Source organism: Hippoglossus stenolepis, chromosome 2 (genome assembly GCF_022539355.2).
Source record: "Hippoglossus stenolepis isolate QCI-W04-F060 chromosome 2, HSTE1.2, whole genome shotgun sequence".
Classification (NCBI taxonomy): Eukaryota; Metazoa; Chordata; class Actinopteri; order Pleuronectiformes; family Pleuronectidae; genus Hippoglossus; species Hippoglossus stenolepis.
Window position 1 is genome coordinate 7065714 of NC_061484.1, and position 15554 is coordinate 7081267.

The 15554-nt window shown below is 42.2% G+C and overlaps 1 protein-coding gene and 1 pseudogene across 1 annotated transcript; one reads left to right on the top strand and one right to left on the bottom strand.

Moving 5' to 3' along the window:
* Window positions 1-15554, top strand: part of LOC118117186 — a 267659-nt pseudogene that overhangs the window by 168288 nt on the left and 83817 nt on the right.
* adra2c (adrenoceptor alpha 2C) lies at window positions 12102-15521 on the bottom strand. The gene has a single exon (XM_035169042.2). It carries the CDS (start codon window positions 15107-15109, stop codon window positions 13763-13765), a length of 1347 nt encoding a protein of 448 aa, XP_035024933.1. The 5' UTR covers window positions 15110-15521; the 3' UTR covers window positions 12102-13762.

Sequence of the window (15554 nt, forward strand, 5' to 3'; positions counted from 1 at the left end):
CACACAGAATCGAATAAACAGTCTTGCTTAGCCTAGTATAATTATTAAGCCCAGTTGTGTTACCCGTCCGTGGAAAGGGGAAAAAGAGTTGCTGTGCAGTTCGCAGTCCTGTGAAGTCGTCTTGCTGGTTTGTGTGGCTCCTGCCTTAGTGATTCTGTTGAGCTGTGCAGCTCAGTTGCTGGCTGAAGTTTTCCAGCAGGACATCGAGTCGCTGCTTGAAGGGTTGGTAGAGCTTGAAGTACGAGGAGGTTTCCTTGGTGAGATGAGCTGGAAGCTGCACCTTTGTGCTCCTCTCGAAGAGTTGGATGGGAAGAGAAGATGTGAGCTGGAGAAGAGGCTCGACAGCCTTCCCTCCTGTGGAAGGATTGTAGGAAGACATAGAAAATAGGGGGAACAGGCCTTATATTGACAGGTCATGGGGCCCAGAGTGACCAATAGGAGTTGAAACCTGTGTCCCTGGGGGGGTTTTCACACCTCTGTGTGACGTTGATGCCCCCTGGGAGACTGAGTTCCTTGCTCTGGTTTTCTCCGGAACAAAGGAACATGCGGCTTCAGGCTTTGACTGAACATGGAGGCCGAACTTTGGTTTCCCAAAAAACCATGTCCCAACACTAGTGTTGAGGAATTATTGACCATCCTATTACATTAGTGTAAATGCCACTATATATTATGTATATAATGTATATTACACATTATATCTGTGCACCATTGGGAGAGTAGGGCCTGCCTTGTTCCACACTCCCTTCTCTCAATCCTTGGGGAGCATGAATTTCCATACTAGATTCAATGGCAATCCATTCGATAGTTGCTGAGATATTTCAGTGGGAACTAAATGGTTTGACCATTGACCATTCAACCAACACTGCTTTTCCCAGAGCTACACTGTTAGTATCACTACAATTATGAAAAACATTACAACTTTAGAGTTGCCTTTCTGCTTCTTGTATACACATGTGCACAAGGATGGATGATACGGTTCCACTTCTTCTAACTCTACTGAAATGAAGCCAAAATATCCCAGATTGATGTGCTGCCATTTTGCTCTTGTGACATCATTTGGAGCCAGAGTGGGCACAGTAGTAATCATGAGTCAGTCTCAACTTGTTTTTTATAGTACTAAATAACCAATTCAAAAACAATTGTATTAGAAAAATTTGCACTTGAGCAAACATCAGTGTGTTTAGAACTATCTAAAATGACAGAAAACCTTTTTGCGATAGGTACCTTTGCTTTTGCTCATCTGTTCCATCTGCTAACATGCAGGCATTCCAAGAATATTCCTCAAAACACGTCCTTTTTACAGTTGTTTACCTAAGAGTCAAATTAAATAGGGAGATTATCAGGCTTATTAGTGCAGATTGCTCCACTTAATGAGACTTTGCTTTAATACCAACACTCTCAGGCCCATGAAGCAGAGAAAGAATACATTGCAAAGCATTGCTAATGAAAATAGATAAAAAGGATGGGGTATAAATTGCACTCTCTATGACAGTTTAACTCTGTTTCGCTCACGCATTAAATCTGTGGAGTTCATCTCTAAGATAGACACACTGTGACATCACTGTAAAGATTTACAGACAGCAATAATTATAGTTATAGTGGCCATTGGGAGAGCGAGGACTCATCGTGAAAAAATGAAACATCACAGAGAGAGAGAGAGAGAGACGGGAAGCGAGCAAAAGTAGGAGAGAGATAGATGGTTGTGTTGTAATGATCTCCCAGGTCGAGCAGGTTGCAAGACCAGCTCTGGTTCCAAGCGGCCGCCATCTCCCTCATGTACAATATGTCTCCCTCTCCAGCCAACTGCATTCTGTTTGGTCCCATAGCTCTGCCTATAAACGCTCACAGTTTATGTGTCAGTTCATCCTCTTCATCGTCTAAATACTTAGGCAGTCAGCAGCGGACTGATGATGACTCATTTCACATGACTAACAAAGTTTATTAAAAAAAAACTAAAAGGTCTCACAGAAAAACAGGAAAAAACATCCAGCATCATTAACTCTGCAGACTAGAGGCAGGAAGAGCAGAGCAGCAGAGTAGCTTCAACACCACAGCTCCCACTGAGTCCAGTACACACACTAGTCTGGTATTACAGGATAAACTGTTAGCAGAGGTCAACAGGTAGTTATGTAGTTACGATTCCTCATCTATTCTGGCTTCATTAGATATTTGTTTATGCTAAGTCCTCAAAGTCTTTGTGGTTACAAACTCACACAATTACATCAACATTTAGTGAAAAAGATGTTAAAATTCAAACTTGTCTGGTTCTGTGTTTACTTCAGTTGTGTCCAGTTCAAACACTTCCTGTTGGACTTGTGGAAGGTAATAAAAAAAAGATGTTTCTTTTTTTCTTCACAAACAGCAAAAGTAAAATCATTACTTAGTCTTTAATGATTAACATTAACATTACAAAATTGTGAATGTAGTTTAAAGTTTAACCTCAGATGCATACTGCGGGATTCGAGAACAGTGTGAAATGGACTGTAATTGTCCCTAGGTGTCCTTTGTTGCTGCAGTCCAAGGTCACAGGCTGATTTTTGCTTTTGATCCTAGTATTGAAAAAAAAAGAATTAGTGCAGCTGAAGATCAACTCTATATCATGTTATTACATAGATCTGAGAGGTGTGTATAATGTATCATTTGTATCATCTCAGTAAACACAGCTAACCACAAATGACTAGATTGTTGTGTATGGCGTTTTTTTACTCTCAAAATTTGCGCAGGTAAAAATCACTCCTGTGCATGTGATACAAATGCACACAATAGTATCTATGAGCTCAAAACCATACTCACAAGCCTGCATTTCTGCTCTGCATGCACAGCTGTGGTTTTGCGAGCACAGGGCTGAGATGGGCATGAACTCCCCGTTCCCTACAAGCTCACAACTGCTCAACACCGAGGTGCGGAGAGTTGCTGATGCTCCCTTTCTTTGTCACTTTGAATACTCCCCAGCCTATCTCTGATCTGCCCTGATCAGAGATAAGACCCTATAGGTTACATGTTGTCTATGCACTATTTACTTTACATTATAGAAGTCGCTGGCTCAATATACCTATTTATTTCTCCAGGTCTGACATATTCTTGAGTCTTGCCGCTAAGAAGGGGGTTAGGGGAGCGGTGAGTGAGCATCTCTGCTTCGCGTACACAATTGCGAGCACAGGGCTGAGACAAATGCGAACTTGCCTATGTTTATGCACTTGCTCGCTCCTCAAATTTAACTTAGATAAATGGCATTGTTGTGGCTCAACAGTTGGTAACCGGTTGAACACAGTGTTTGACACTGATCGATAACGTGCAGATGATGTATTAGGCCTGTAATATGAAATGGAAAGACATCTATGCTCTGGATTGAAAGCTCCCATGTGAAATATTCTTTACAAGCTACATCTTGACAATATAAAAGAAGTGGCAGATATAAATGAGATACCACCAGAGAAATCATGAACAGTTAAGTGTAATTCCAGTTTGTGTACCCTGTTCATTTGCGACGAACCCCCTGAACCTGCTGAATATTCTGTTGATATGACTCTCGTCTGTGATAAGCTCATCGGTGCCGAGAAAATGCTAATAGCAAAATTATGAAAATTGTGCTCGCATTGTGATTTTGCTGCGACGGAACAAGCTCCAGGATGGAATAATGTGACATTTCCGGCTAACATCACAATGACTCAGGTCCCATCTCCAACTTTGTCACACCTGCTTCACTGACTCCTGCTCCCTCAGTGGACTCGTCTATGCATGATTCATTTAAGTGCAAAGGGCAACTTGGATGAGGCGATTGTTATTCATTTTACTTTCTGCATACTATTCATGATTGATTTCATTACTGCATATTTCATGCAGTCTGTTTTTCATACATAATGTGGTGTTTTATATGTATGATGGTGCGTGCCCGCAGAATACTATTAGGCCATCAATTTGAGCAGCGTGCCATTATATGCGTATGCTAGGATGGGTAGGGTCACGGGGAGCAGGAGTCAATCCCATCAAGCACTGGACGAGAGGAGGCATTTAACATTTCACCAATAATTTGTGTTCATTGTCCATTGAGCTGCAGTTCATTTAGAATTAATATTATGAGATTATTAAAAAACCTTCTTGGACACCAACCACTTTGTGAGGAATCCATTATGCACATAGCTAATGGAGGAAGACACTCAGCATATGTTCACAATACTCGTCTGAAAATGTGAACATATCATGCACTGTGAAGTTTTAAGGTTCTGTTATTGTGTAAAGCTCTGTCCTCAGTTCCTCTCATGACCATGTGTGTCAGCTGATGGAACTCTAGGCTGCACTGCTCTATGTGTGAATGTGTTTGTCAATATGTGTAATGTGATAGACTGGCCACCTCTCCAGGGTGTTACTCTGGATGGGAACCCTGGTTTCTGGTGAGATAGCCATATACAATAATTATAGTGCTACAAACTGTATATATGTAGCATACATATTCAATATGTTGTGATTCATTCAAAAAATATGTTTTCTCGTAACCTCTCAAGTTTCTTCTAACATATTTGCTGTTGCAGTTTAGTTGTGTAGAAAAGTCATTTTTAAGATACAGGGTTGACAGGGTTGGCCTCAGTCCCCAGACATCGTTCAGTACTGGTATTAACATCTCTCCTATATGATCCCATCACAAGTGGTCAGTGTTAAGCACAGATCTGAAGGCACCCAAATGCGTCCTTAATGTGTCCACATTCAGAAGTTGTGTGGGAAGCACTTGGTCAGATACATGTGTAAGCTCAGACCTCTAAAAGTGTGTGTATCTGAAAAATGCCAGCTGCACTTTGTGTGTAGGGAGAAGCTATGTATAAGCATGCCTTAATTTCCCTTGGGATCAATAAAGTATCTATCTATCTATCTATCTATCTATCTAGAAGCACCAAATGGTTGCAATGTGACATTTCATTGTTATCCTGCCATAAACTATGTGCAGAGGAGAAACAGAAATAACGTATCGTATCTTCTTCACTTGTTTCTGTGGCCTGCCTCCTCATCTATCCTCCACAGATGCCCAGTTTGAGGAGAGTTACCCTTTTTGGGGTTTTAATGTGGACATAGTTAGTTGCTGAGATAATCTGAAATGTCTGGTGTAGGTTATTTTTAACAAAAGCTGCATTGTAGAACTTAGTCACCTAAGACCAAGACTGATAATTTGCTCCATCTACCCTGTCTGAAATACCTGAGGCTGTTAAGCAGTAACCTCTCACAACAGTGATTTTAAACACATCTATCAGCTTCAGCAAAGGTAATATGCCAGCTCGGTAGAAATGTCCTCTTTTGACAGGAAGCAACATGTAATATGGTGCAATGAAAGTTTTAGAATTAATTAAAGTTGTAATTTGTAAGCTAATAACCTGGGCTAGTACTGCAGTCACATTTTGTTATGGTAATCACACCAATGTTTCATAATTAATTAGCAAATAATATAAGTGGCAGTTTCAAGTTTGATTTGAATGTGAGCGTGCATGTGTTTAATCCACCATGTAGAGCCCGACAGCAGAAAGGATTCCAGTACAAAAGCAAAGACAATTTATTATCTTCTTCCCCAAAACACAAGTGTGTTTATAGAATAAGATGCAAATTTAAGAACTATTCTGTATCCATTCATCATTTTCAGTGGACATACTTCCCTCTTTGGAAATCCAAGGTGTTTTTCATTTTTGCATCTTCCTCTTTTTGACAGACAGAGAGGAATGGTTTTGGAAGGGAAAGAGATGAATGAATCGAGCAGAATAGAGAACAGGAGTGAGGAATGAACTGCTGACCCTGAGGGTGTGCGGCTGCTGGATGGAGGTGGCATGAGAAAGACATTTCTAAATGCAATGCTCTGATGGAAAATAGATCTACAATCAGCCCTTGATGAAACTTATGTCTCTGGACAAAGATAAATACTGTTGCTTATATACTGAACTTTTGTCCGGAAAGAGATTTGTCCTTGGGAGAGACATTTGAACGACCACATGGATTCACACTTTGCATGTATTAGCCATTGTAGGGGCATGGCTCTTTAGAGTGGCCATGAAAATGTGTATCGTAATTCATTGTCTCCCGAGAGTGCAGCCAGAGACTGTGTGTAAAAATAGACTCTGGGTTCCAAAAGTGAAGCCAATGTTATGTTAGTAAATATTTTCTTGCAGAGTTGATGGTCTCAATAGCTGGTTTTAGGTCTTCTTCAGCGTGATGCTCATTTTGTTACTTATAATCCTATTTAGAGTAAAGTATGCATTGGAGCATGGATACAACGTGATTGAAAACCACTAACAACCATTGGGTGTGACCGTGCAGTTTACTCAAGCTCTCAGTCAGGAAGTAACCAAATATGGTAACTTCTGGTCTCAAAAAATTCTGCCTGTTTGAGCTTGGCCTGTGGTGATGCTAGTTGCTGCTTTTTCCTTTCTGAAACTTTAGAAGTGACCTGCACTAATTGAGCCGCAGCAAGTGAAGACCGCCTGCAGGACTCAGTCCACAGAAACGGGAAGCTGCTCCACCACTGCTGTACAAAGCTGCTCCCCTGTTCAGTTCAGTGAAGGCCGACTCAGTACGCAGCAGCCCAAACTGGAGAATCAGAGGTCGATGTAGTTGCCTCAAACGCACTATTGTCGTGACTAATAGTGTCACTTTCAGTGATGAATCCCAGCCGCCACTACAGAGTGGTGAATGCCTGTTTATTCAAAGTTTATTTCTATTTTATGTATTGTGTGTTCTAATCGCAAAAAACTGGACACTGCACTTCCTTGGGTCCTTAATAACAAACATCCCATGTGAGATATGCGTACAGGCAGACGGAAATAGATTTGAGGAATTATCAGATAGATGAAATTGTAAAGACCTTGGTAACCTCTCAACTTTTTATCTAGTGCCTTTACAGGTTCAATTAAAAATTGTCAACCAATTTGCTCCGTGTGTACATTGTGTTATGCTACTCAGAATTCGTTAGCATGCTAAATTTGGATGGTAAACACAAACATAGCTGCTAATCATCAGCATGTTTGGGTGCTAATACAGCCGTTAGCTAGAAGCAATGCTGTGCCTGCATGCAGCTTCACGCAGCCACTAGCCCTAACTTAGACCTTCTTCACCCTGATACAGAAATGCAACATGAAACAAGAACAGAGCATTTGGAGCCGTAAATAAATAATTGCTCCTCATTCACTTCCTCCATTAGCTTTCCACCCTGGCTATAAAGGAGCAAAAATGTCCTGAGAGTTTTGGAATGTCTAGTTGATGAAAAAAAGAGGCTATTTAAGTTTTAGTGTATACAACTTGTTGGCTTCAATTCAGGTTGTGACTCAGGATCAACTAATGAATGCTAAAACAGGGGGAAAACAATCAGAGCTGACCATCTGGCAGCACTGTTAGAAAGTAGAAAGTGCTATTCATTCATGCTATTTAGGGCGGCTGTGGCTGAGGTGTAGAGCGGTCGGCAGTTCGATCCCCAGTCTTCCCCATCTGCATGCCGAAGTGTCCATGGGCAAGATGCTGAACCCCGAATTGCCCCTCATAGAACAAAAAAGTGCTGCTAATAGATGCACTGTATGAATGTGTGTGTGAATGGGTGAATGTAAAAAACTGTACTGTAAAGAGCTTTGAAATGCACTGAAATGGCGAACAAGATGCATATTTACATCAGCGTGTGTGTGTGTGTTTGTGTGTCTGTGCACTCCGCTTCTCTATCGTGCAAGTGGAGCCGAGGCTGTTTCACGTTATGGATGGCTGCTGTCGCACTGAAGAGAAGAGATGGATTGATAGGGGTAGAGAGTGAAAGAGGGCGAAAGACAGAGGTTGAAACAGCATGAGGAGTGTGAGACTGATGGCAGATGGTGTGCTCGAGACGGAGTCCTCCACTCTTCCATCCTGCAGAGGTACGGAGAACCCAGAAGAAATAAAAGGACGTACTGATTGATTAAACAATTGATTTTCTCCTGCAACTGAGTCTCCTGTGAGCCGAGTCTACCTTCTGACTCGCCTCCTCAGCGCTGAAACATAATCCTTTCTGGACTTTCTTTTTATCAATCAAACGCTCTTGTATTCACATCACAGTTTCTCATTTGTATTTGCCCGCGAGCAAACCACCTCTGGAATTGTAGCACAACAGCAACACTGATAGAAAACATGACAAATTACATGGTGTTAGTCACAGACTCTGCTTAAAGGAATGAACATGACATTCTGTGAAATCCATTAGACCAAAGGTGCCTGTTGCTGTTTGCATTCAGTGTCTCATCTTTGTTGTACATATCTCATGCTAAAATCCTTCGGTCCGTATAACTGTGTGCGTATTTTAAGTTTTATCTCAGAGAAATAGCTTGAGTTTTTGTATTTTAGATAAGGGATATTTTTATGATTGCATATTGGGGGATTGTTCGGCAATTTAAGACTTAAATGCATGTTTTATTCAACCAAAGTGTTGGTTCCTGAACACTCATAAGGCCTCTGCAGGAATGCTTTAGATCAGGATGTTTTATGTGAGTTGCCATCCTGTCTCAGTATATTTTCAAGAAAAGAAAAAAACTGAGATATCAATGAAATTATAAAGTCCGAAACGTTGCTCGAAAACGCTCCTGATTGCCCGTTGGGTGTTCTGAATTTCTGACATGTCAGAAATTTTGGAGAGTTTTCTTCAGGCTTTTGCAACGTTGAAGCGTAGTCAGCAGTCGATTCCACCAGACTCAGCAACATTCCCCTCACTGCGTCTATGCGGAATGGCAAAACACAATAGTAATAGATGTAGTTTATGGCTGGAAGCAATTGCACATCAAGAAAGAAAAAGAAGGAGATAAAGGGATTACTACACTTTTACAGGGAGAGGTGGAATTAGTCACACTGTGTATTCCCAGCTTTAGGCTGCAGCACTCTGCCCTCTCTCAGCCACCATAGAAAAGACCATTAAGCTCTGTAGAGTGAGGCCACTGAATTTGTCCTACAAATAATGTCATATGATATTCAGCTGTAAATATAAAAATATTGATTTATTCTGGTAGCATTGTATAATCAATGGAAATGGCCACATGTAGCTAATAATGCTGATACTGTATTTACTGTATGTAATGTATATGCTTCATATGTGTCTATGTGTTTCTGCTGTTGCTGCATTGCTCAAGAACATGATATATATATACACTGAGCCAGATATGGAACCTCCACAAAAGTGAGAGCGAGGAGGAAGATGCAGGTTGCAGGTAGATGACATCAAGATAAAGAGTAAGATGAGACGTAGTATGAGGAGAAAGAAAATGCTCAAGTTCACACAGAGATCAGATCAAACAAAAAAAGGACATTTCTCTTCAAACTAAATACTGTCCGTTGCAGTGAGGGTCAATCCCTCCCACATTCAGAACTTGAGCATTACACCTTTGGGGATTTGGCTTCATAAGCTTTAGCTTTAGAAGAATGTATGACAATATACTGTACAAACATGAAATACTTCACTGTCTGCCCTGTCTTGTAATGCTGTACCTCCTGCCCACCCCGCACTCTTCGCAGATTTGTTCAAATGAGTTTTGACATATGTGAGGGAGGTGGAGAAGTCTAGGGATATGGGAGGTCGGGCTGAGTTAAAGGCGTCATTGTTGCCCATGCACCACAAAGGAAGACAGCATATTTACAGACTAAATATTTATGGAAGGATGCAGTTGAAGCTCGGGTCATGAATATATTTTCGCTTTTATCATTTTGTTTTTTAAAAAGCTTGTCTCATCTGATCTGAGCATCAAAAAGTTCATACTCATGCAGGTGAGGTGAGCTAGAGGATGTGTTTTAGCTCGCAGAAACTTTACCTTTAGATAATTACATAAGGTAAATTCAAATAAAATGCATGATGAAGATGAAACAGAAAACATCTAATTAGTTATTTTTTTGTCAAATAACCTCAGGAGCATCTTCAAAGACTCGAAATGGAAACGTGAAGCGAAAAAGTGTTGAGTGCTTCTCTCTGCATTTTTCAGGATCGTTTGATGGGTTTTGCCTCAGATCTGCGGTATAGGAGCAAACCACTGGCAGCAGCCGGAGGATGTGACCCGCTGACACAACAAGCCATAAACACACTTTGAATCCATTCTGCCTCGTCATGGAGGCGACGCTGTTCGGCTTTCAGGGGATAAATAAATAAGCATGAGGCGAGCAGAGAGAGGAGAGGTTACATCCGTCGTCTGGGTCAACAGAAATTCTCCAGCCTTCCTGGTAAACTTTCACTCAGATGTGACCTTTGATTGGTTCACAAGGTCTTTGGTGAGTTGTGTTTTCCAGTGCCCACACGGAGTAAATGCGCAATCATATATACACACGTACACTAAAAGCTGACATGGCTGACCTCACCTTATGGATCACCCAAAGTTCTTGTGGACGTCTAATGTAGCGAGGCACTAGTGACTGAGACCATTTTCATTTCACAAGAATGTTCTGCATCCTGTCATCTCTGGATGTTATCTGAAATGATGCACTAGGAGAAAAGATATTGTTTGCAATGAGCGACAGGGTGTCAGACAGCGGGGGAGCCAGGCCTGTCTTTGAGCAGGAGAAAATCGTTTCCTTCAAATAACAGCGTACATCTTTGGTAAAGCAAATCAAAATCTTGGCTGACAATATACGATTTCTGATAAGTTTTTGGAGCCAGGTATATCCATTAATGGGGTAAGAGGCGTGCAGGGAGAGGGACATTCACACCAGCAATTCACACCAGCAAACATCTAGATGCCTCACACGTCTTTGTTTTGATCATGAGTCTGACTTTGATCTCATTGTGTACCCTGTGAAGTCTCATTTAGTCCATCTGCGAAGCTGCTTAGCAAAGCTATCTGAGTAATTTCTGTTTTGAGCCTCAGTTCAAAAGGATTCTCATGTATAAATGTATCTGTGCATAAAAATAAACCCAACCTCAGATTCATTATAAAGTAATAAATCTGTGCTCACTGTGAAACTGAAACATTATGGTCACAGACCATCATCACTTAGAAACCACATTTTTAAACTTGAACCAGATGGTTTCCCCAATCAATCAATAAAGACGGCTTTCACAGACACCACAGTTTATCTCAAGATGTATATCATCATACAAATAGAATAACAAAGGATGACAATGCAACACGGTTTGATTGAGATAAAAAGATTTAGATGGTGGAGAGCAGGAGGAAGGTAACAACCAGCTCAAGTCAAATTTCTCTATTGTAGAATATGGAGATTAATTAATTGTCTCATTATTGATGATTGGCTTGAGCCCCCTGTGGTCCTCAGAGTATAAGTGGAATTCTTAATGGATGGATGGATTATTGATGGTATAATACTGGGGTTTCCAACCCTTTTGGCCTCTCTGACGTACTGTACCCCTATAACCCTGCGTGTAGACCCACCCTGTCATCAACACCTGTCACTTTCTAAATATCTGAATGCACTATATGCATCTTATTTAACACATGACATGTAAACAGATATTGTTAAATATGTTTTCCTGCAAGGCATGGGAACCATAGATCTGTTGATGTATCTGTTTGGACAATTTTTCCGTGTTTGAAGTAAAGCTCACATCCATAAATGTGCCACCCCGAGAGAAAGAAGCTGGACATTTAAACTGAACCTACTGTATATTGACTTATTTATTGATTTACTTACTTGCTCACATGCTGAGGAGTTCCCATGCTCCATCAACAGCAACATGAGATGATAAGGTGTTACAATTGATTCAGAGCGCTGGAGGTTGTTGTTTATTTTGACAAAATCATAACATCTATTTAAATTTTTTGCAAAGGAACCCCAAAGAGTGATCTTATTACTGGTGTTGGAGCTAAAACGTGGTTTCCTGACTGAAAAATTCCCCACAGTGCAATTTCATGCCTCAGGCAACGTTTCAAATCTCTTAAAAATAACAAAAAATATAACAAAACAAATTTTTATTTCCTCTGCTGAAAATAATCCCATATATATTTTAACTTGTCCATTTTCTTCACAGTTTAAGTAATTATAGCCATAGTTCTCAAGCTTAAACATGAGCTTTTGAAGAAGTCTACCTTAAAATGTGTGCGTATACTAAAATAAGATCCTTAGTCATTTTGTTCTGAGTCACAGCAGTGACAACATCAAGGTAATAAATAAACGACAGGAGCAAAGCAGTAATCTCTTTATTTGATCTTTTCCAATGTGCTCAAAGCAGAGAAGAAAACACTTGTTCTTTTAGAAAAGGACAGAGGTCGGTGTCACATGAAAACCCTTCAGAGCGTTGTTCATTATACAAACAATACATTTTTATCATATTGATACGTGTGTATCATTATTACACAATAATACTGTAGTGTTCTCACTTATTTACACAAGGAAAAAAAGCATTAGCCCTTCTGGCTGTAAATGCTTGAAATGTAAAGATGAAAATATTGACTGTATAAGTCATTTTTAAGTCTTTATGGATATAATACCAATGTGCGTGTGTGTCCCTGTGTGTGCAAGCAGCAGACAACAAAACAGAGCAATAAGGTGTTTGGCTTTTTCTGTGGCTAAGTGCTTAAGGGAGAGAAAGGACATGTGACAGAAAATAGGATGGAGGAGAAGAGAAAGACACTTGACCAGGGAGAATCAGGCTCACACACACACACACACACACACACACACACACACACACACACACACACACACACACACACACACACACACACACACACACACACTAATCACTAACTGGCAGTTGGGATAAGATGCGGTTAACTCTCTTGTCTCGCTTTATCACAACACAGTTCCTATGTAATTCACTTTGTCCTTTCTTTCTTTTCACAAACACACACACACACACACACACACACACACACACACACACACACACACACACACACACACACACACACACACACGCCCACGCACACACACAGTTAAACATCTGTCCCAGGGGTACTCCTGTATTCCATCTATTTTCTCAGAGGGGAGAGGAGGGTGCAAACACATGCCATGGAGAGGAAACTGCTGGAGACGCCACTCGACTGTACATCCCACCGTATCCGGACGCAGTCCAAGTTCACAAAAACGAAACACAAGTCCCGATGTAAAGTTTTCCTCACAGTTCCCACATTAGACACTTGAGCCTCACACAAAACACTGAAGCAGAAATATAACTTTGAAGTTTTTGAGGATGATTTTTTTTTTTTGTGAGAACGTTTTTTGCTACTGAAACAGTAAGCAAGAAGCCCCTTCGTCCCATTGGTCCTCATGTTGAATCATAATAGAAAGGTAGAGAAAGACTGAGTAGGAGACGGAGAGAGAAGAGTGATCCCTCTATCTCACCTCACACAACGATTGTGAGGAGATTGTCAAGGCCTTCGCATTATAGTCAGTGAATGAGGTCACATTATAAATTAAGTGTCTCTGTAAACCACTCTCCTCCTGTGCAGTTCCTCGGGTGCAGCCCACTGTGGTGTGCATGCATCACAGTCAACTGTTGTGAGTCAGTGCATTGTAATTAAACGAGGGGAGAGATAGTCAGTGAGGAGAGTGAATGAGGCGCAGCCCACATCAGAGTCCGTTAGCAGCCTGAATGGCGTTTGATGAAAGCCTCCTCTGTGAAAATGATCACAGCACTTACCCTTGTACTTTAAACACCATTTCTGTACCTTCGACACTTTGATCCGTGAAGCATCCCTTCATTTCAATTGCAATCCCTGAAAGTAAAGGTGTGGAAGCACCCCGGGCCAGCACTTAATCACACAGCTCAGAACAGTTCAAGTACGTCTGAAGGGAGTAGATGTCTATTAGAAATCCAGCCATGCAGGAAGCCCCGCCTCCCTCAGAAAGAGCGTTTCCATGTCTTACAGAGGATCTTCTGGAAGGCTCTGCGGAAGTCCTGGTTGAAGATGGTGTAGATGACCGGGTTTAGAGAGCTGTTACAGTACCCAATCCAGAAAAAGAACTTGAACAGGGTCTCCGGGATCTGGCACGGCTCCCGGCAGATGCCGTACAGGCTGTAGGAGAAGAAGAAGGGGAACCAGCACAAGACGAATACACCCATGACGACAGCAAGGACAAAGGTGAAGCGCTTTTCCCTGGCGGCAGAGATTTTCTTTCGGTTGATGGTGCTCCTGCGTTTGCGGCGAGACGAGAACAGCTCCATGGACTTGGAACTGGCACGCGACTTTCTGCTGGAGTATTTAGAGGCGGAGCTGCTCTTCCGGCTGGACTTCCTGTCTTTCCTGTCTTCCTGGTGATGTTTGGTGGAAGTAGAATTTTTTTTAGGCTTCTCATCCGATGAGCTGCTGTCGTCAAAGTCCTCGTCGTGGTCTGTTGACACGTGCTTCGGCTCGTTCGGTAGGGGGGACTGAGCTGCCTGCTCCTGGCAGTGCCCGTTCTCACGTTCCTGGTCCTTCATGCTCCCGCCCCTGTTGGACTTCATTGACCCGCCTGGCTCAGCCTTGTCCATCCCATTCTCCCGAGGGGAGTCCACATCCCTCTTCTTCTCTGACATTGTTCTGGTCCTGGTCTTTGCCACCTGGTAGATGCGGATATATACCAGGATCATGATAACGCAGGGGGCAAAGAATGATCCAAGGCTGGAGTAGAGGATATACCAGGTCTCGTCGTTCAGGATACACTGGGGACTGGCCTCGTTGCTGCTCCTGTCCATCGATATGAGCGGTGGGAAGGAGATGACAGCCGAGATCAACCACACCACCACAATCATCCCCTTAACTCTTTTAGGTGTCCTCTTTAAGTTGTACTCTAAAGCCTGTGTCACAGACCAGTACCTGTCCAGACTAATGGCGCACAGGTGAACAATGGAAGAGGTGCAGAATAAAACGTCCAGAGCCAGGTAAATGTCACACCAGATTTTACCAAAAAACCAGTAGCCCATGAGTTCATTTGCCAGAGAGAAGGGCATGACGAGAGTGGCCACCAGTATGTCAGCACTGGCCAGGGATACCAGGAAAAGGTTCTGGGGTGGTTTTAGTGCTCTGCTTGTTAACACAGCGATGACAACCAAGACGTTCCCGACTATTGTAAACAAAATGAGGAAGCTGACCAGTCCAGCCAGACCCCAGATGGCCAGCTGGCTGTACTCGCTCTGAGAAGTGGAATTAGAGGAGATGTTTTCTGCCTCCATCCCGTCCTCCAGGCTAGAGCTGTTAAAGAAATTCATTTTGACAGTTTTTTCCTCCTCAGAAGCCAAGGTTTGACTTTTTAAAAAATCAAAACGTGCGGGGATAATGTGAAGAAATATCCCACGAGGACTACGGCGGATTTTTCACTACAAAAATCTTCATCAAATAGTGTTTTTCTTCTTTCCTCACCTGCGTTATTCCACATCCTGCATGCAAGTGTTTCCTTTGGAAAAGGAGAATGAGACACCGAGAGAGAAAGCGAGAAAGGGGTTGGGGGGTGGGTGGGGGGCGCAAAATGCAAAGTCTTTTAAGTCCTTATTCCAGAAAACGTGCAGGACGCACAGCAGCGCAATTTCCGCGGTTGGAGTTCGGGGTCTCTCCTCATCTCGTCCTCTCCCACCCCGACTGCGCCCGCGTCTCTCCACCTCCGCCTCCCCGTTGTGTCCTGAGAGAGATTTGTAACAACCACGTGTCTCTCTCATT

Coding starts and splice junctions, on each gene's coding strand:
- adra2c (XM_035169042.2), bottom strand. CDS start 15,109: ATGAATTTCTTTAACAGCTCTAGCCTGGAGGACGGGATGGAGGCAGAA.